The sequence below is a fragment of the Anarhichas minor genome, unplaced genomic scaffold, assembly GCF_050575085.1.
Source record: "Anarhichas minor isolate MPS153535 unplaced genomic scaffold, ASM5057508v1 ptg000074l, whole genome shotgun sequence".
Taxonomy (NCBI): Eukaryota; Metazoa; Chordata; class Actinopteri; order Perciformes; family Anarhichadidae; genus Anarhichas; species Anarhichas minor.
The window spans coordinates 5,268,735-5,291,633 of NW_027466520.1; the positions used below are offsets into that span (position 1 = coordinate 5,268,735).

Sequence of the window (22,899 nt, forward strand, 5' to 3'; positions counted from 1 at the left end):
CTATCGGTTGGCGCACTGGTTTCTGTCCTAAACTGCGGTTGAGGTGATTAGAGAGCTTTGATGTTAAGAGTGGACAAGATACATTTTGTTCTTCTCCGCTATTCCCATTATTCCTGTTCAAAACATAATCTACCTCAGGTAATTGCCTTCCTTGTTAGGCCAATTGGTCTTAATGAGCTAAAATCACATTATCTTCCCTCAGCCTTTCCTTTCATGTAAGACATGTCATTTTTAAGTGCACATGTCTAGTTAGGAAGACCCTGAGCAGATGGAGGCGTGTCATTGATTGGTTATGATAAGCACCACTGATTAGCATGTCATCCTTTGATCTACAGTTAGTGCTCCTCGGGGAGCGACTGCTTGCCATAAACCAGCGAGTCCATTTTAACCGCTGGTCCCACGGGCCGATCCCTGACTCCTCTGACCTCACACGACCTCATGACGGGTCAGACCAAGGAGCATCGTGCGTCAGCAGTGCAGCAGTGCAAACAAAAGGGACGTTTTGAATAATCCGTCTGCAGAGTTTAACTTCGGCTGCTCCTCTTGTGAGGATGGGAAGTTTTTAATTAACGGCGTAATTATTCTCATCTGTCCTGTGTGGCTTTGTGACGCTCCGCTCACATGTAATGAATCACCACTGAGCTGACAGGCGAGGATTTAGAACAGATTTCACCCCCGAGTCCCTGATGATGAGAGTGAAGAAGTGAGGGTTTAAAAAAAAAGAAGATGTCTTTGTCTCACACACAAAGATACAGTACACATACGATACTCACTATTAGGGCTACATTAGGGCGCATTTGTGCTTGCAATGTTAATTCATTTCAATTGACTCGATCAGCTAATGACTGATGGATGTAATCGTTGCAGCTCTGACTTTCATCATTGATGCTGCTGATTATTTTCTCAATTGGTTTGACATAAAATGGGGAAAAATGTGTATTCAAATTACTCATTTTGTCCGACCAACAGTTCAAAACTCACAGATGTTCAATTTACAAAAGGTATAAAAGATAAAGTAATCTTTAAAAAAACACATTTAAGAAGCTGGTACCAGCTAATGTGTTGTTTATTTGCTTAAAAACTTACTCAGACTATTCATTTATTCAGCTCTAGACATTCAATTAATCTGAAAAAAAATGCAGATACAAATGTATTCAGGTGGAAACCCTGCAGTCAAATCCAAAATATGAGAAAGCATATTATGCTCTGAAGGTTTGTGTGTTTAGTGTCTAATTGAGCAGCGTTGTTTTGAGCAGTCACCATTCAGAAATATAAAAGGAAACATCCAGTCTGTGTTCTAGATAAGTCTCCCAATGTTGTTACTGGCGGATAAAAATGTTGAACGCAGGGGAAGGGGGTGTGCGTGAATTATTTTTCACTTCCAAAGGAGGGCATGAAAGGAAATGTCTGAGAACCAGTGCATGAATCAATAATGAGAATAATTATCAGTTGCAGCTCTAATATGATCCATGATAAAAAAAAAAAAGTGAGCAGATCTTCTGCAGGAAAACAAGCTATGCCACTTATTTGTTCCTATAAACGGCTCATATCTGGGTGAATGTAGTGCGCCCACACCTAAAAAGAACAAAACAGCATGCATGCACAGTCGACACATAAACAGTACCCATGCAGCACGTGCCCATCCCATCACTGCAGAGACGCAACGAGCAGATGGACTGACTGTGAGGGGTAAAAAAACAACAACGAGGGGAGTGACAGAGAAGGATGAGATGGAGGGGTGGGTAAAGACGGAAGGTAGAGAGGCAGAATCCCTGAAGGATTGTGCAGGACATGCACTGACAGGCTGAGACACAGAGAGTGAGAAAGATGGAGCTTGCAGCACCTGAGAGGCAGCAGCTTCATTAGCATCGGGAGGAGAGTCGGTCGCAGGCAGCCGCGCCAGGACTCGTGTGGATAAACTGCTGTTAGCTACAGCGGAGGAGGAGGAGGAAGAGGAGGAGGAGATCGAGGCTGGAGCCAAATCTTGAGCGAGAGGCTGATAAGCGTCGCTTGCCACCTGACTCATACTGGGAGTCAGCCTCAGCACCTGCAGCGGCAGTCCGCGCACTCAAGGAGACCGGGGAAGACGGGGAGAGAGAGCTGCTGAGATTATGCGCGGGGCAGAGAGCTCCTGTGGATTCCCCGTCTTCGGCAGCGGCAGCAGGAGCAGGAGCTGTGGCTCTACAGATAGCAGCAGAGCTAGCTGGAGCTGCAGCAAAACAAGGAGCCCCAACTCCACAGCCATTTATCCACCCAGAGATGATGGTAGCACTCACACTAAATGTGTAACGGGAACCGGCTGTCCATGTTGCCACAGTGTTGAATGTACCTGTAGCCGGAGCAGTGACGCCCGCTGCAGCGCTGGTGCAAAAGTGACCACAGCAGTGCAGTCAGGTGTAGTTGTAGCAGTAGCAGGGGGGGGCAGTGGCTCAGGACACTGAATGATCAGTGTGGCTGATGAAGGCCACCTGGATCCGCTTGCTGAAACGAGCCAAGGGAGATCGCGTCAAGAGCTCCGATGACTGTGTAAGCAGATTTTGAGTGTGTTTACGTCGTCTGTGTTTTGTGTGCATGCGTTAAGTCTGCGCGTCTTTGGGTCGTCCGTCTGTCCACAGTGTTTGGGGGTCAGTGTGGCTCGGTTACGTATCGCCTGGTGATGATGAGAAGCTGGATGTTGTCATCAGTTATGGCTGTCGGTTTCTGGGCAGAGCTCCATATCACCTCCTTCTGACCCACTGGGACGATGTTCTCGATCACGCCCCGTCGTTAGCCGTGACCTGATGGAATAATGATAACGGGTATTTTCACTCGCACTTTTCAAGGCCAAATGTAGCTCGTAAAAGAGAGGCTTCAAGCTATAGGAAGGTGCAACGAGATGCCAATTTAGGACATTTATATCTTACCTGAATGTGGAAGTGCAGCATGGTCACACTCCAGCTTGAGCAGCGTTTGACACATAGTTTGGATGCTTGTTGATGTTTTGAAAGCCACGGGGAGATTAATATGGTCACGGATGTGATGACAGCAAAAGCAGCGCTTGGTTTTTTAATGAGCTTGCTTTCAGATGAGTTATTTATATCGGGTACAAAGTCGGGAGGATGAGAGACACAGAGGCAATTGACAAGCAGCAGGGTTTCATTGTAAGTTGGAGGACATGAATATGAATAACCTTGTTTTATGTACGGTAACACCGCTTGTATAGTCTCTTTACACCAGTCAGGTAATGTGAGTGGAGAGGACATCCTCCTTTGTATGCATGTGATGGCTGGGTAATTCTCATCAGGTCCAGAGTGAGGGAGGCTATTTTTAACTCAGACAGCAGAGCGTAATGGTGCAGTGAGATGAATGAAAGACCTTGTGTGGGTGGCGTAGTAGCGTGCGAACAGGTAAGGATAAAGCTCACACTGCCTTCACTTAGTTCAAAATCCCCTCTTTTAATCTGATTCGTATTTAACTGAAACTGAACTGGACATTATTCTGCAGTGTATTTGCAAATGTATTCATTCCAACATCGACAAATGAAATCATACAACTTTCATACAAGTTTTTTATCAGTGTTTAAATTCAGTTAGCTGTAGTTATCAGTGTCCTACGATGCCTAAATGCAGTAGCAACATATTCATGCTCCTCAAAATGTTGTTAAGCCCAGAATCTGACTTGTTGGTATTTAGGCCATAAGGAAAACAGCTAAAGACAGTCAAAGCAAGAGAGACAAATTAAGCTAAGCTGTCTGCGTCTAAAGCTAAATTTACTTATTTACCCCGTTGTTGTTTTCTGTTATTGAGATGTATCAATTTTGGTGAACTAACATCTTGGTAATTTGCTTGTTTTCCCACATAAATGAAGTAGTAGCTTAATCTGGTCATAGAGGATAAAAACAGCTGAACTAGTCATATCAGTTGGCAACAAATTCATGATTTATTTTTAAAATCACGTTTGAAAAGTTTTGAATTGTAAATGAATATATTATAAAGCTTTCTAGAGGAAAGCTTAAAGAACATTTTACATCCAATCAAACTGTTTCGTTTAGTTTACCCATCACCCACCATCATCAACCTTTTTCTTCTTCTTCTTATTTCTCTTTCTTTTAAATGCACTGAAATCAGGAGTGTGTCTAAGGTAGTAAGCGTGCGTGTTTTGCTATGTTTGAGTCTAAATATAGTAGTGTGAGTAGATCCGTTGCAATCACATAGAGACATACTGCAACCTGGTGTTCGTCAATATCTCCCGCCAGTGCTTCTCACACAAGGATCACAACACATCTGTGAGAGAGAGAGAGAGAGAGAGAGAGAGAGAGAGAGAGAGAGAGAGAGAGAGAGAGAGAGAGAGAGAGAGAGAGAGAGAGAGAGAGAGAGAGAGAGAGAGAGAGAGAGAGAGAGAGAGAGAGAGAGAGAGAGAGAGAGAGAGAGAGAGAGGATTCTATGAAGGACTGTTTGTGTCCTTTGGCATCCTTTCTCGGAAAAAGAGGAAGTGTCCTTAATGTGCGACAGATTTGAATTCCTCAGATCGTTGCAGTGATTGTGATTGACAGTAGAATTACATGCCCGCTCATTTTATTGAGCACAGCCTCTACAGTGCATTCATTATTTCACGAAATCAACTGAGATTCCTTTGATGATCAGAGCTTAACACTTCGGTCTGTGTGGGCTTGTTCGCACATTTGTAAGTTGCACATCAGATGCTCAGCTCCAAAAGTTGAACATTTATTTTGAAGAGGAAGCTCAATGCAAAGCAAATGAAGTCCTCAAGATGCCGTGAAGCCCCCCCCCCCCCGCTTCTCTAACGCCTGTCATTTTTAAAGTGTGAATACCAAATGTGTGTTCGCTAAAGTGTTAATGTTTGTGTCTCTGCAGGGTTCGGCCGACTCCTACACCAGCCGTCCATCAGACTCCGATGTGTCCCTTGAGGAGGATAAGGAGGCAGTGCGCAGAGAGGCAGAGCGACAGGCTCAGGCACAGCTCGACAAGGCCAAGGTTCGTATCCGAAACCCACTAAGGTCACTCCGTCCACTTCCTACGTACTAAAATGTGCTCTATGGGTGGCCGTAATTCAAGTTTTAGACCTTGAAAGTGAGAGCATTTGTTGAAAGTGATGACTTTTCCTTTTTTTTTGTGCAGGGCTATTGACCGCTAGTAGCGCTATGACTTTACTCTTGACAGTTGGTCACGACAATGAGAAAAGAAGCAAAGCAATGTGCCTGAAAACGCAAACATGAATGCAAACGTTGCACAATTCAGAATATTAAAAAGAAATACTGCTTTGCAAAGGTTTTATGAGCCATAGTATAACAGGTTTAATAGACCTCAAGGATACACCCAATGTGTTTTGATGGGAACCACTAAATGTAAACAGACTTTTTATATTTGCAGGAGGCATGTAGTTGTGATGGCTCGGGTCAAGATAATGTGGTATGTCGAAGAGGGTCCCCACAAGTAAAGAGTTGTGTTTGCATAGACGAAAACTGGTTTATTTTGCTTGAACGACTGATGTCTGGCATCACTCAAATGGTAATGTAAACTTTACACTGGTTGGTTTGTTATTGGAAGAATAAAAGCTGCGTCTGCTTCCTTTTTGGTCTCATTTCTGAGCCCTACAGCTATCTCATTCTGGCAGAGTTGGTGTAATTTTGACTTGGAGCAAAGTTTTCTTATTTCTGACTTCCCCGGCTCATCAGACATTAAAACAATAATGTTAATCATATGTTGTTTTACTTATGATGGGGTGAGATTAGTGGGAAATGCTGAAGGACTGACTAGGTGACTATGAGAAGCAGCAGGAGCCGATTCAGCTGGCTTCTGAGACGAAGGAAGGGCAGTTAGGGGCTGCTGATGTGAGAAGGTTAGGGGCCTCAGAGGGCTCAGTGTCACTGTTTATCAGGGCCAAGCCTCGCCTGCTCTGGGCCACAATTAGCAGCATATAAACAAACACACACACGGCAGAGCAGGCTTGCCTTTGCGCGACAGGAATTGCAATCAGCGCTGGCTTCCACAGAATCACTCACATCGCTGGCACTGTTAACGATCTGCCTTTAATCTGTGGAATAATTCAGCTATCTTCTGGGCACAGTTTGTTCTCTTCCTGCTTTACAGCTCATTTGATAGCTTTACATATTAATTCAAGCAAGTGTCTGGAAAATGGGTTTATTGTCTTTCGCCGGGTGTGTAACGGCTAGCACGCTCATTAGCTGTACGTGCTGAGCTTTTGGCTATCCATCCATGTTCCTCCTGCGCTGTGTCTGAATTGTAGCTCAAAGCTGGCAAAGACGGATCACTCCAGCAGATATCTATGTTGTTATTTTCCAGAGTTACCCTCTGCGGCTCACTAATTAAAAAGATAGGTTGGCTTTATAGATAACCTGGCATAGATTACCCCCGCTGGCATTTTACATGACAGATGACTAGTAAAAAATAGCCTCTCAGTGGGCTGGCCACCAGAGAGAGAGAGCGAGCTGGGGTCAGAGGAAGTGCAGACTCTCTGACTGTGAGCCTTTATGGGCAGTAATTCACAATGACTTCCCTAACATACCACAGATACTCGTAAGGAGTGGGGATAGAGTTGATGCCTGTAATGTTGCATTGATATACTTCTCCACATTACGTTACATTTATTTGCACACACACGCACAAACAAACAGATACTAAACACCCTCTGCTGTTTCTATTAAAATGAGTTCTAGTGGTACTAGTCAGTCTGTGTAAAGTGCTGTATAATGTCTTCTATGGCTCTAGAGAAGCTTTGTCAAGTCTGAGATAATGGGGGTCATCTCAGGTTAGGGGTGGCGAATCTGTGTGTGTGAAGTTTGAACTGTGAAGGCATTACAGTTGCAGTAGTTAGGGAGTGCAACACGAATATAGCCATGTCTATGTCTAGTCCAAATCTATTTTATCTTTGTTTGTTTTATTGCACATGGCTGTAGATAAGGTAATGAGTCAGAATGAATTACTCTCACTTTGTCTCTGAAGCTTTCGATACCGTGTAGAAGCTGACTTGTCGAATTAGTGCACACACATTACAATTAATGTAGATAAGATATCGTAGAAACTACTGAGTGACTGGTAGCTGCAATGGCCTTCATTTGTAATTACTTACTTGGCATACTTAGTCTCCTCTCCTAAAGCAACCTTGGATAATTGTGTAAATATCTCTCCACATAAATTAATGAAGGTTATGGCTCCCTTCACACCATGTAATAGTGCATTGAAGAGGCACTCGGTACAGCCTGCACGGATCTGAAGAGAATTCATTTCAAATCGATCCACAGCATTCAAGGTGAAACAATGTGGGAGGATTTATGGCATGAGATCTTGTGTGTGCTGCTAATGGAGGGGTATATGGCATGTTACATAGCAAAACAGCAAGGGCACGTGTAGAGTCAATCAGTGTAAGCACAGAGAGTACAGGGAGGTATTATCTATTGAAATATTCATGGTGTGATGTGATATTGTGACAAGCGTCATGTGGTGTTAATTGGCTGTGGTCAATGGCGCTCTCTCCCAGGACTTCCAGTTACAGATTGGGCTTCTCTTGAGCTGGTTATCTCTATCTTATCCTTGTTCTCTTATCTCCATAAATGTGTCTACTCTCACTTCCAGTCCTTCCTTCCTTCTTTTTTTTTGCGCTGCATCGTCTGCTATCCTTTTGTCCATCTCCTTTCCTTTCTTTTCTTTTTCCCCTCCTCCTCCCACGCTTCTTACCCGGTCTCTAACCCTCTGCCTCTGTCCTTCTTCCTCCCTCACTGCCGTCAATATGGCATCCATAATGAAGGCCTGTGTTGCGTAAGAAGCAACAGAGCAGTATGGGGCTCGGTCAGGAGATGTAAAGATACTCTACAGCATTGCGAATGTGCCATTATGTAGAAACCCTGCAGTCACCTGTGATATACGGTGGCATGTCAGGACATGTATGTGTGCGTGATCGCCTACAGGTTCGTAAAACGTCATTAAGCTTATAGAAAGCTTCACCTGACGGGCGGCCATGATGGATAAAGGCGAGGAGAGCAGCTGGGAGGGAGGCAAGAGGCAGCGGTCCACGAGACACACGTGTGCTAATGGACCTCATGTCATCATGCAGCCATGTTACTCAATGCATGCAAACGCCAAGGACGCTTTGTCCTCTCCGGGGTGCCGGCGCTGCACATTGGATTGTATGATCTCCTTAATGGAGATGTCACAACCACACACACACACACACACATTCAGCTTACAACCATTACTTCATGGAATATCACCAACCGATCGACCCCCTGTCTCCACCACTCGGGACCAAGCACCGGACCTGGAGCGACCGAGCCTCCTCCCCCTGGAGATGTCTCCCCAAACCTGTTCATGTTCAAATCACAACTCAATATGTTGTTGTGTGTTGTTTATATTATATGATTTTTAGGAAGATGATTTCCACTTGCTTGTAATCCAAGTCAACTTGAGTTTATTTAACTGAGTTACACAAAACTTGATACTAATGTAAATGTGTAGATCTTGCTTCGTATACGTCATTTGTACTAAATTGAATTGGTACATTTTACTTTGAGGTTGCTATGGGACAATCAGATTGCAGGACTGGTATGACGCACTTTGAAATCATTTTGCCGAATCTGTTTGAGGTCAAACTAAAGTTACAGCATCAAAGCTCTGATCTAGTGGGTTCAATTTGGCTTCCATCTGAATATTTCATACCCTTCCCCTCATCTTGCTCTTTCTCCTCTGCAGGTTACTACTTAGTGTGCGAGTCTACCCTGGGAGATTACTCTAAGCTACATCCCTGTGCATTCGTTTTGGCTTTTCAGTCGACTTTCGTCATGCTCGTCACACAGTCAAAGGCAGAGCGAAATGTAATCTGGGTTAGAGCCTTGACCATGTTGCCAACTGTTGCTGCCATCGCCTCTAGGCTCGCTCCGTGATTATGTCCAAAAGCATTTTATGTAATTCTGAAAGCGATGTCTAACGTGGGTATATTCTACTCCTGTAGATATCTAGTTTCAGAGGGGTTTGTCCGTGAGCATGTGGAAGAATTACATTCTTTCATGACGTACCCTTATTAAATCTCATTCAAATCCCTTTTTGTAGAAAATGTAATGCGTGACTTTGGGCAGAGGAGATTTGCTTGTGCAAAAACATCTTTTGCTGGAAAGAAAGAAAGTTGCTCTCTCATGTGTGGACAGTCAGTTGGTGTTGGTGGTTATATCACGGCTTGCAGGACTCCAGAAAACATCACATCATCTGTGTGCGTTATCTGAATGGACTGTTTGACCCAAAGAGGAAGGGGCGACTGTGGCTCAGTGGTAGAGCAGGGTCGTCCTGGCCAGTATGTATTCATTTACACAAGTTCTGTTTGTGCTACTCATAAATAAGCGCAGAACAAGAGTCCTTTTTTATTTTTTTACTCTCTGTGTCGAAGCGGTGATTGCTGCAGACACTAACATGGTGCATCAATCTGAATTGTAAATTGTTTAAGCCTGCAGCAGGGAGGCTGTGCAGCAGCCGAATCATTCAAGGAGAGAAACTAAGTCTGGGTGAATCAGACTACTTGTATCCCTCACCTAGGGTTATTTTTAAACCTCGCACAAAGATGAGAATCACAGCTCACCAACAGTGCACCAAAGCATTTTTAATGAAGAGGTCTCTCTCTTGTGGATTAGGATATAATTACCATTTATATCTTTTACACAATCTGACATTTTCATTTATCTCACTCCTTTTTTTCCTCCCGGCAGACCAAACCAGTTGCATTTGCTGTTCGCACAAATGTCAACTACAGTCCGTGTAACGATGACGATGTCCCCGTGCCGGGCCTGGCCGTGTCCTTTGAGGCTAAAGACTTCCTCCATGTCAAAGAGGTGAACTTTCCAATCAGAGATGGCTTTCAACACAGTGATGCTGACGGGAGTGAGGAGGATGCTCGAGATAACTGTCTTTACTTATTCTGTGTAGAAATTCAACAACGACTGGTGGATAGGACGCCTGGTGAAGGAAGGCTGTGAAATCGGTTTCATCCCCAGTCCAGTGAAGCTTGAAAACACTCGTATCCTCCAGGAGCAGAGAGCCAAACAGGGCAAGTTCCACTCCAGGTACAAACCCCTCATCTGCACTAAACGTCTCTGTCTCGACTCGGAGGTTGTGTAAAATGTATGTTGACTTCTTAAGGATTGATTGTCAACTTATTCTCTTTCCAGTAAATTGGGAGCAAACTCATCCTCTAGTTTAGGTGAAGTGGTTCCTAACTCACGGAAATCTACACCTCCTTCGTCTGGTGAGTAGCTTCACAGGCACACTTAAAAACTCCAACTTTATACTTAAAACTCTTTTAAAACTATTTTCAACCATTGAATTCAAGTTGCAGGTCAGATGCGCTACTTAGATTTGTCATGTTTTGTATTTTTATCAGCAATAAAGTTGATATTTTCCTGTAAGTTATGTTCTAATGGCCATAATTGTACTTTTACATGTTTCATTTGCTGTCAATGTGCAGTAGCACACATTCTGTGCTACTGCTCCCGTTACCTGTGACCCCCTGTGTTCATCTGTGTGATGGTGGTCTTATCTGTCTGTGTGCGTAGCCATTGACATAGACGCCACAGACTTAGACCCCGAGGACAATGAGCTTCCAGTCAACAACCTGCGCTCCACTAAAGCCAGTCCAAACACTGTCATGTCACCTCTAGCAAAAGAGAAACGAATGCCCTTCTTTAAGAAGGTAAAGTCTGGACTACCCAAGCCTCTCTTCCTCTATCCGTCCGCACGTCTCTGACTAAATGCCCGCTTGGCCTCACTCAGCGCCCGTCCTGTTTTGTCTACAGCACCGTCTTCGTCCCTCAGCGTGCACCCGTCCGTTAGCATGCATGCCTGTTCTTAACCTCTCTCTTTCTCCTCTTCCGTCTCACCATAGCTAAGCAGAAGCAGAAGTCGGTAAGTTGTGGCGTGCACCAGCTCAGCAGGGTCTGAGCTGTACAAACCCTCTTTAGAGTCTCTGTACTGACCTCTCACCCTACTCACTGCTCCTGCAGTCCTCTGTGTTGTTTGTTTACGTGTTTGTAAGTGAACTTGTGATTGGGTGAGAGCTCAGTGTGAACAGCTTTTTAATAAGCCATACAAGATCTAAGTTTAAAGGAACAGTACAACATTTTGGAGAAATGCACCCATCAGCTTTTTTGCTAAAAGTCAAATGAGGGAGATCAATACCACTCTCATATCTTCTATTAAATATGAAGCTGGAGAAAGGAGACGGTTAGCTTAGCATAAAGAAACAGTGAACCAGCACCTTGAAAGCAAGATGTCATATCTTGTTTGAATAAGTGTATTCCCAAAATGTGAACTATTCCTTTAATACAAAATATCCTCACACATCTAAAACCCCAAAATCAATTAAGTCAATTTCATTAAAAAAGTAAATCGCTAACGCATGAAAGTTTGCCACGACTATGCTGACGTCAACCAAGTAATGCAGGGTTGAACTTAGTCCACCAGAAGAGCCACATTGTCATCACATTGATACCCTCATGTTAGTCACCAGTATTGTGCATCAGTTCCCACAACGTCCCAAGGGAAGCACAATGACGACAGCAAATGTCAGGCAGAGAGAAAACGTTTAGATGTGGACAGAGAAAGAGGAGCCAACATGAAATCTACTCATCATAAAGATAACACAGACTGAGAGAGCAGCTTGAACATTGGGACAAATAAGCAGAGCAGCATCAGGTCCACTGCCTCTCTGTCAGACACAAAATAATCAAGCAGTTTACAAACAATTACAAACAATTATAATAAAGTTCTGTCAAAATAATACAAATGACCCTGAGTGTCTAAATGTGGCATTAGCTATAACAAAGTGAACCACCGGAAGAATATCATCTCCATCAAAAAAAATGTATATTATTGTCTAATTTTTCACCTGTACCAATAAGCAATTAATCAGATTTTAATATTTTCCTTTAAGTCATTGTGAATCTTTTTTAAGTGCTTTGACTGCACATTTCAAATAGGTCTACAACTAACGACAAATATTGATTAATCTGCAGAGTATTCATATTGATTAATCGATTACATCTATAAAATGTTAGAAGATTTCACCAAATTCTCCCACAGCCCAAGGTGACATATTTAAAAATCCCCTCTTCACATTTTAAGACATTTCACGTTTCATATGTTTTTTCCAGACAAAGAAATCCTGAATCTATTAATATGTAAATATTGCTTGACAATATTAACTGATGGACGCAAAATGCGTCCTACTTAACGGAGTCCATTCTCAGTCCGCTGTGCGCCGGAGGTTTCAATTTTCCACTTGACACCAGAATTTGCTTCCAAACTTTTTGACCAAAATAAGGTTCATACGTAAATTTATTAAACTCGTATTTAATCTAAATGTTGAAACATCCTCCGCAAATTGTTTCAGATCTAATTTCCAACATCTTGTGAGAATCACCTTTTCTGATTTAGATTTAAAATTGAGGCTGTCACACAAAGCGAGCTGCCACTTTGTCCCGACAGCAGTGAGCAAGTCTTTCTACCCGTTTTCTAATTTTTAACACGTTTTTCAGTCGTCGCTTCCGTTGATCTTCTCTGGCTTTTTCTCACTGACCGACTAACCTTTATTGTCACAAAGCTTTACTTTTTATTCAGCGACATCAGAACCATGAAATGAGAGGATTTATCTAAAAATTTGTAATCCGTCATGAAATATTGCAGTTTTACTGTAAGCTGCTTTGAAGTATCGATAACGTGATGTAAACTGACAAATCTGTTACATAAATCAAAGCTTGTGATTTGGCCGGCCGGGTCGTCCCATTTTATGGTTCACAATGTTCCAGTGCTTTTAAATCCAGTCTGGCTCATTGTTGTTCCAAATCCTTCAAGTGATTTGTGATGGCGAGTGTTTACTTTGTCTCCATAAATGTTTGCAACTGTTTTTCTTCATGTCCTCGCTTCAGGCGGAACACATTCCTCCATACGATGTTGTGCCTTCTATGCGGCCCGTGGTTTTGGTTGGACCGTCACTGAAGGGCTACGAGGTGCGTCAAAACTCTTGACATTTCAATCACAAGTTTGTTGGGGAATATCTGTCCCTTTTTGAACTGTTCTCTCTTAATATCTCCCTTCATTTCCGGTCCACAGGTGACAGACATGATGCAAAAAGCACTGTTTGACTTTTTGAAACACAGATTCGAGGGAAGGTAAGGCTCCCTGTGACCTTTTTATTTCAAAACACAAGCTCTCATCCGGCTTCCTTCCTCATTCCTCCTCTCTCTCTCCAACTCCATAGGCTGGTATTTATCTGTCCCCCGAGGTTAGCCGAGGGAGTGTGTAACAAGTTTGCTTGGCCTGGAGATGTGTGCTGCTGCTTTAAATAGGCCTTCTCCATGTCCTTAATAGGCCATAGTGGCCCTAGAGCAGAGCAGGATTCTCCTCACTCAATGTTGAGTCCTCCACCCATCTGAAGCAGAGAGGCGGTGAAGTTACACAAAACTCAGATCCAACAGACCACCAGCAGCTGCAGTGACTGCTGTAAATTCCCTTTTGAGTCCTGTTCTTCAGACATAGTTTAAAGGGTAACAACCACAACCAGACTCTTTCTTTTCCTATGTTTTTGTTTCCAGTATTTAGGGAATATTTAGTAGCTACTCACCTTCTTGTACGCCCACTAAACATGCTCATTTTTGCAACTGACAGGCTCAGATTGATATCATAAGAGTCCGACAACTTTATGGAAATGACCCTACAGAGTAATGAAACTTCTTACTTTACCTCAATCCGGTCTGTCTGTTCGATCGGAGAAGCTTTGTTCTGAAGTCTACCTCGACGAAATCAGCTAAATATTCAGCAATGGCATAGAAAACCTTTTCGATAACACAAAGCTAAACTTTCTGTACTACAACACAACAAACTCTGGAAACTCCGTTCTCCAACTCACTCTCGTTGTCTTCCATCACATTTCACAATAACACACATTACTGTTGTACAAATAGTTATTACAAGCGAATATGGTTTATTGTGTGCACAGTTATTAAGGTTTTCACTTATGTTCGTGAATGGTGCAGTTTTAATTATATGCGGGGAGCTACTGGTAAACATGTTTGTTATTTTCCTTTTCTTCATCTTTGACTACTTCTACAAGCCACAAAATCTTACTTTACAAACATTTAACCTATGAAATGAAACCCTGCTAAAGTATTCTATCGCGATAAAGATCATTTTATCTACATCTTTGTTTTAACTCTCAGGCTCTGCTCTCTGTCTTTTGTCTTTTTTATAGCCGTTTGCTTCTCCTATATTTTTGTTCTTAATACGCAACAAGATTACATGTTTGTCCTTCTATCTCATCTCAAATAAAGTCCATAATATCAGGTCAACCAACTATCTTTCTTGTGCCTTGTTTCAGAATATCAATCACCCGCGTCACGGCGGACATCTCTCTGGCCAAGCGCTCAGTCCTGAACAATCCCAGCAAGCACGCCATCATCGAACGCTCCAACACACGCTCAAACTTGGGTACGTTTGTGCTAAAAAATCACCGCAATGCCTGGGAACAATTTGGTGTTTTGATTCACAATGTTTTCAAGGAGACCAAGAATATGTGGAAAAGGAAGGAAATGATTAAAGGAACTCACGACATTCATCACGTAATGATGAACCCAGACAGCCCAGGAAAGGCCTTTTTCCTTTAGTTAGGAATGAAAGATAACAAGTTCAGCAACCGCTCTGATTTGACCGAGGCTGATGTGGGTTCAGATGTAATTAGAATGAAAGAGATTCCTGAGTCAAATCTTTTGCCATGTATCAGCATAAGCTTCAGTCAGCGGCTGCAGCAGAGTAAGAAAGCCCAGGTAAGTTGTATGCTGGAAGCAAGAAGTGTATTATATTACATTTTTTTATGATTACACAGAGTCACCATACTACTTTACGATTTTACTTTTTTCAACGGTGTGCTGCTGCCCCAGTTTAAAACTGAAAAGGAGCTTTAAGGCAACAGCTCCTCCATCTCGACTGCCTTTTTCAGAGGCACAAAAACTTTCTCTCCATATTTCACCCAAAGCTTTTAAGTTCAAGCAAGTGCCACTTTGAGTCTATTCAGTCAGTTACGTTTATCTTAAAAAGAATAGCATCTTAACGAGCCATTTCGTGCCCTATAGAGCCTGAAATCTGCCAAAATTCAGAAGATTTGCACAGCTGTTTCTGATTCAGATTTTCATCAAATGTTTTCGAATCAAAAGCGACATTAGCTTGATGCGAGTGAAGCCTTCCTTTCTTTCTGCATTGGAAACAAGTGAAATCTTCTCACCCCATTTTGCAATATTTTGTGAACAAAATGAGAATTTGTGACTCATCCGTAGTCTGAATGAGCTGTTAGGTTGGAATGTTTTCATGTTATCAGTTTACTTCAGACTTCGTCGTGACTGGAAGTCGTGAAGCTTGGCCACGATTCCCCTCAGTTTGGGAGTCGTGCCCTGCTGTAATATTTGTAGGATAGTTTTTGCACTCACGTCGTCATCTGTTGGAGTGGAGGCTGTGTGATGTAACAGTTGGTCTCTGTTTGGAGGTAACAGACGATAGCAAGCTGTTTCTCCCACATCTAACAGTCTCTAAGCCTGGTCCCTAAAGTCATGATTTCTTTTGAATATTTAAGTTTCTATGAAACAGAGAGAAACAAGCCAACCAGTAAGTGAAGATTTATTGATAGAGCACTTTTTGAAACAATTGTCACAAAGGACTTTATGATAAATACATGAAATATCAAACAGGCACAATACAAATATAGATAAGAGCAACAAAATGGAAAAAGACTAAATATGAGCTCTGATTGATCCATAAAGGATAAACCTGGATGTATCTGCCGTACTTGCGAGGAAAGAAATAAAGTCGAACCTCTGCATTGACTCCCACTCTCCCTTTCTTCTTCAGCTGAAGTCCAGAGTGAGATTGAGAGGATTTTCGAACTGGCCCGGACGTTACAGCTGGTGGTTCTGGACGCCGACACCATCAACCACCCGTCACAGCTGGGGAAGACGTCCCTCGCCCCCATCATCGTCTACGTCAAGATCACCTCTCCCAAGGTGAGTGGGATTAACATGCTTGATCCGGTGACAGAGCTACTCGATGTGAGTTAGAAGGAAAACTAGCTGTGATTTTTAAATACAGCATGTTTACAGCAAATGCTTGGGAGGACTGATTCATCACTTTGACCTTCAGCGTGAGTAAAAAAAGGCTCACGATTCAGTGATCAATAAAATAAAAACAGGCATTTGGGTAACATGGAAAATGAGAAAAGGCATAGCTAAAGAGGGATGAGGAACAAGCTTTAAATCAAAGTGGCATCAGTGTGAATCACTCGCAGTGGGAGAAATAAACTGCTCTCTACCACCTGTCCTCTCAATTACAATCTGCTGTCATATCATGTACAGCTAAACTGAAAGCATTTTTACAAGTTATGATATAACTGTATAAATAGTGGTGGAAAAAGTGCTCTAAGTAAAAGTACCAAATACAACAATGTAAAAATTCCCGATGACAAGTAAAAGCCCTACTTAATGTGTCGGCAGTTGCGTTGCATTGTGGGTAATGTAGGCGCCAGGTTTTGAGAAGATGAACGCTTGAGTCTGATAAACTTTAATCGAGTGCAAAGCTAAATTAGTGGAGTAGTTTTTAATTCTAATCCCAACATGGGGGGGGGGGCGTGTCCCTTCCAAAGGGTCACGAGATAAATCTGAGGGGTTGTGAGAAAAGACTTTTGCTTCATGATTCTTTTTTTTTTTTTTTTTTACTTTTCTGTAATTTCCATGCCTCAGATCCGGTTACAGCTGTTATCTTTTTTGGCTGTCCGTCCGTCCGTTCAGTCTATTTTTCGTGAATGTGATGTCTCAAGAACGCAGGGAGGGAATTTCTCTAAATTTGAAACAAACTGATAAATTGATCAAAATTTGGTTGTCAAAGGTCAAAACCTCACAAAACCCATTTTTGCAAACTGCAACTTTTTGTGAAATGTTGAATAATTTAAGTATTTGGGCAAATGGTGAGTTAAATAAAAAAACATCTGAGAAGTTTAGCGGAAATGTCTCTTTGGTGGATTTACTAACGTCTGCTAACGTTTACTATCTTGTACGTCTGAAATGCCACTGGATTCATGTTTAACAATGCTTTGTTATTCATGAAACAATCATATGTATGTCCTCATCTGAAATGTAGAGGGGTAAAAAGTACAATATTTCACTAAAGTAGAGTTCAAGCTCAAAATGATTTACTTAATACTTCCTTCACCGCCTGTAAGAGCTTTAACTTAAACAGAGGCTATCGTCTTTGTTTCTGCACAATATAAAATTAACTTTCCTTAACTTGAATATTGCCCACACAAAGCCTGAATACAGTTTTATTTTACACAACCACCATGACCTTGTTGCTTAATTTGCCCTCAGGTGCTGCAGAGGCTCATCAAGTCCAGAGGCAAGTCCCAGGCCAAACACCTCAATGTCCAGATGGTGGCCGCTGACAAGCTGGCTCAGTGCCCTCCAGTAAGTCTCTATAGAGGACCCAAATTACACAAATGCTCAGTGACTGCAGTCTTTGAAACAACCTGGAGTTTTGTTCTTTAGAGATAGTTTTGGCTTACGTTTCATGATTATCTTTTTAAAGCTTTCTTATTCGTGCCAGTTCTATTTCTGCTCTTCAGTAATCTGCTTAGTTATTATTTTAGAAAATGAAGCAAGCACCCCAGGCTTGAGAGAATGCAGGCTTAATTTAATCCAAATAGCAGTCCCTATCTTTAGGGAATCACTGTTTCAGATTTTCTCAGAATGAAGGCCTAATGCTATTTAGTGTTTAATTCAGTGGGTTCATTCTAACAGAGTCTTTTATTGTGAAATTCCGCTACAGCACAGACCATTTTCTTTAACCCTGTCTTAACCCTTCTCTCCTTCCCCAGGAGATGTTTGACATCATCCTGGATGAAAACCAGCTGGAGGATGCCTGTGAGCACATGGCTGATTACCTGGAGGCCTACTGGAAAAGCACTCACCCCACCAGCTGCAACCCCCCCAACCCACTGCTTACCAAGCTGCCCACAGCCATCCTGCCCTCCGGTCCAGCGGCGGTCACCGGCGTGCAGGTACGAGAGCTGAGGCCACAGAGAGGATGGGGTATACCTGTAGAAAAGCTGGGCAGGTGAACTGGAAAGGACAGGAAGTGACAGAGGCAGTGCTAGAGGGCTAGAAAGGAAGAGACAAAAAAAACCCTGCAGTAAATGATGATTAGGGTCCGTTCCAATACCCACATTTATGGTATTTGATGAGATGCTTTGTTGGTCTTAACATGATATTATTTTGAATGGTAGGGAAGGAACTCATTTCCACAAATGAGTGATAAAATTGTAATATTTAATATTATGTGTGCGACTGTATTAAGCAATAAACATCTTTCATATTTTCAGTTGTAACTGTAAAGTGTTTGGACGTGAATAATAATATTCAGACTGAATTCAACTTATACATTTTAACTTCAGTTTGTTGATTATTGTGTTGAGCTTAAAGACTCATCACTGCCAACAACTAGACAAGTGCGGTGCAGGAGATTGTGATGACACATACAAAGCATTAGGATAAAGTGTACAACAAGTGGGGATTAAATGTATCGTGGGCTGGCAATATAGAGGAGGTAGACCTGAAGTGGGTCAACATCATGATTACTTGTAACCCACGATTTCAAATGCAATTAATTTATATTCCTTACTAGTAAATATGTCTTTTTTTAAAGCGTGTCATGCAGAATTGATTTTATGGTATAACATAACTTTTCAGCTAATGCCACATATCTGAGTAAATGCCGTATAATACCTTAACCTCTACCCCTCTCTCCATCCACTGCCATCACAATGGGAAATGTAAGACTGAATATTGGGAAAGTCCTGATATTGATGAGGAGCAGGAGTGAGCTTGACATGTGATTGTAAGTGTGGTGAGTGTGGAGAGGACCTCAGATAAATGTTATTTACACTTCAGGTGCCAGAAATCCATAAGGACTTCGTCTTGATCCTGCAAACTAAAAATACAAAACACCTTGAAGTTTTCTTTTAAAAGATTTCCCCTCCCGGATTCATTAACCTTCAATGGATGCTTGATGAATATTCAAGCAGTGTGTGTGTGTGTGTGTGTGTGTGTTCAAGCGTGAGTGCATAGATACGATATGCACCTGAATCAGCAAGGGTGAAGTGAATATTAATCTGCAGCATGAGTTGTGTTTGTGTGTGTTTGCAGTGCGTTTATTTGCTTTCTGTCACCCGACTGACTGACATGTGTTACTGACCTCAGGGTGGCATTGCAGAGCCAAAAGGAGACAAAGCGTTAGTGGAGAGAAAGGGCTCCAAAGAGGATCACCAGCACCATCATCACCATCACCACCACCACCGCCAGGACCAGGACCAGGCCGATGCCGATGCAGAGGCTGAGGGGGAGGACAATGAGGAGGAGCGGCCTCTGAGGACTGAGGCCTCCAAGAGAGCCCAGCACATCCACCACCGTTCGTCTTCCACCAGGACTGAGCAACACAACCACCATCACCACCACCACAACAGTCGAGCGCGGGGCCTCTCCCGGCAGGAGACTTTGGACTCGGAGACCCCTGAGAGCCGAGAGAGCCGAGAGAGCCGAGAGAGCAAGGACTCTGCTTATAATGAGCCGCACACTCAGCTCCACCAACAGGAGGAGGAGGAGGAGGAGGAGGAGGAAGAAGAGGAGGAGGATGATGAGGATCTAGGGGAGGGGCACCCCCAGCAGCAACAGCGTTACGAGCCACTGCCCCACCGGGACCACAACCACCATCACCACCACCACCATCACCGCGGTGGGACGGACGAGGCCGGCCAGAGCACGGGACAACACCGCTCTAAGGAGCGCGAACAGGACCATAACGAACGGAACAAGCAGCGCTCGCACCAACACCGGCCGGCACGCGACCACCACCACCACTACTACGACCGGGACAGAGACAGGGACCGAGAGGGGGAGGTGGCTCCCAAAAAGAGGGGTGAGGCAGGGGAATGGGCCAGAGACTCCTACATCCACCAGTGACAGACCAAATCCCTCCTGAAGCTCATCTGGACTTAACCATTCTGTTCTCCCATCGTGCTGCTATACCCTGAAACCACAGCATCCTATTTATGTACACTTCCTTTGTAAATGCTGTTGCATCTTTTTCAATGGCAGGATTTTGATTACATAGATACAAATATAAATATATAAATATATGTATGTGTGTATCTATGCATAGACGTCGTTTATGTGTGGATATGCATGAATATTCTCAAATATGCATATTTTAAACCTGTGTTTGATAAAGCATGACACAAAAGCAGAATTGTTTTTTCTGTACTGAGCTGTGCTTTCTGTGATTAGCATTTTTATTTTTTATTGTTTTTATTAATTTTGCTTGCTACCACTTGAATAATTTGTTCCTCCAGACTACTGCTAGGGTTGACTGTGTTGACGGTTGACTAACCAAGTGAGTTTGATGCTGTATTTTGCAGCGGTCTTTTGTTTAAAAGAGTAGTTTTGTCAATTCGGGAAATACGCTTGTTCGCTGTCTAGCTGAGAGCTACCAGTTTATTAGGTACACCTACAGTAGCTCATATAATGCAGTCTAAAACAACAGTCCTGCAAAACAAATCCTATTGGCATGACGGGTATAATGTTCGGCTTTTGTTTAAACTGAATTTTATGATCATTTTGGAGACTGCAGTTCAACTCTGTTGTTATACTGGAAGGTGTTTCTATTATTCTGTCCACCACATTGAATGATGGTAGTCTAAATAACAGGAACAAGACTGTTTTATTAGACTGCATTAGTTTTCGCTGCCTGAATAACTGCCAACTGAGTCTAGATGAGAAGATCAATAACACTCAACTATAAAGCTTCAGCTAGCAGCCTAGCTTAGCTAAGCTGGAAACAGAGAAACAGCTAGTCTGACTCTGTATGAAGGTAAAAACAAAACAATTTAAAGCTCACTAATTACAGAAAACCTAAAAAAAAAAAAGTTTGGGTTTTACAGCAGGGCTAACCTTCTCTAAGCTAAATGGCTGCTAACGCTAGCTGCAGGTTCATATTTCGAAAAGATACGAAAGTGGAATCAATCTTCTCATCTAACTCTCGGCCAGAAAGAAAATAAGCATATTCCCCAATGGGTCAGACTACTTGATTTTATGTTTTATGGCTTAGTTTCTTTTTTAAATTCTGCGTCCATGATTTTAGACATGTGGTTTTAACATATTTAAGCCTCGCTCGAGGTGCACCTTAGTCTTGCTTTCCAAGACGAACGAGTTCTACGATAACTTCCTCTCTTACATGCAGTACTGTTCTTTGTATGGGTCCAGAAACATTTTGTAACATTGATACACACTTTAATCTGCACTTTTACTGATTCACGTTGGTTTCAAGTGAAATTTGATATGACATTGCAACTTTACTGTAGGTCTACAACCAAAACTCCATCAAGGTTAATCTTTTATTAAGTCTGAACCCCTTTTTCTAACAAATGTTGTTTAATTCCCACTTTAACTGCAGAATTTAAAGAATGTTCATCTTAGGATATCTTCTTTGGTATGCTCCTTACTAAAAAAACAAATCAAAAGATGCATTTGCAACTCAAACTATTCAAAAATGTTTACCATTTGTTCACTCCCCTGACTAACACAATCTATTCCAAGAGTCAATGACGTTGGATCAACTTTAAACTTTTCTTGTATTAGTTCATGATGCTGAAAATCTGAATTAAGTCCCTCCATTTACAAACCCACCCTGTCCCTTCACTTTCTTTGATTTTGCCTGACAATTGTAATTATAAAAGACTCCATTTCTATGCTACATTGGTAGCACTACAGGTTTTCTAACTGTGTACATGTGTATGTACATAATGCATAAATATAAGGAATAAAGTTGGCAACAAAGAACTGATGCCGAGGGAGAAGGACTTGATGTGTGCTTTGTCAGAAGACCCAGACAGAGGAGGAGAGCGTCTATAAATAGTCATCTGAAACTCTGCTGAAAAATTGAGGTAGACTCATCGGGCCTTCCTCCGGAGTAGTCATGACAACATCGACATGAACGACAATACTGAGGGGATGCATCCAAAATAGCTTCTCCACACACAGACGCCTCCAAAATAGACAAGCGCTCACAGGGGTGCAGCTGATTTGATCTCAGGATTTTAACGTCGTTTAGTGCAGCAGAGAAAAGAGCGGCCATTTTAACCAGCACTCTACATACACTTAAAATGCACAGATGCAGGGCGGCGACGTGCAGCTGGCATTCCCAGACAGACGTGTGTGTGTGTGTGTGGACGGACATATACGAGTGTAACGGTACTGATTGAGCGAAGGTCATTGTGAAGGTCCTCAAAATGCTGCGTGATGGGAGAACAGGCCAGATGTTTGTGCGCTGTCGGCACAAATCTATAAATTCTGTGCCGATTCAAAGGACACCCATAACTCAATTTGCAATGAATAAATTTGTGACAAGTATTGTAATTTGTATCCAAACCAACGTTTCATGAGTGTCATATTATTTGCAGTTGCTTTATACATAACGAACAAGAAGAGAGAAAAAAATCAGATTTTCAAGTATATTTTATTTTGAAAAGATTTCCTTCTGGTGGATGAACTTCAAACAGCATAATGTCTCTCTTACAAGCAGCAGAAGTCTTAATTAGAGGTTGTCTCCACCACTACTATAACACACTGAATTGTTATTACCTCACATGACCTCTTTCTGCACACTACTTCCCGATCTCTGAGTTCCAGCAAATCCACTGTCACCAGCTGTGTCGTCATTGTTGTTATGGCGATGCAAGCGCTGCTGCATTTGCCAATACTCATTCAGTCTCCATCCCCACGTGCCTCCCTCCCTCCCTCCCTCCCCTGCCCTCGGTGTT

At 42.6% G+C, this 22,899-nt stretch overlaps 1 protein-coding gene across 1 annotated transcript; it reads left to right on the plus strand.

Annotated features, from left to right (window-relative positions):
• The first annotated feature begins 2,457 nt into the window (after nt 1-2,457).
• Nucleotides 2,458-18,214, plus strand: cacnb2a (calcium channel, voltage-dependent, beta 2a). Its single transcript, XM_076080705.1, is given in 12 exon segments — nt 2,458-2,526; nt 4,854-4,973; nt 9,710-9,832; nt 9,927-10,063; nt 10,169-10,263; nt 10,550-10,689; nt 12,923-13,003; nt 13,107-13,165; nt 14,371-14,480; nt 15,891-16,042; nt 17,399-17,494; nt 17,905-18,214. Coding segments are annotated over 12 exon segments (1,425 nt in total). The 3' UTR covers nt 18,148-18,214.
• Nucleotides 18,215-22,899: the final 4,685 nt, after the last annotated feature.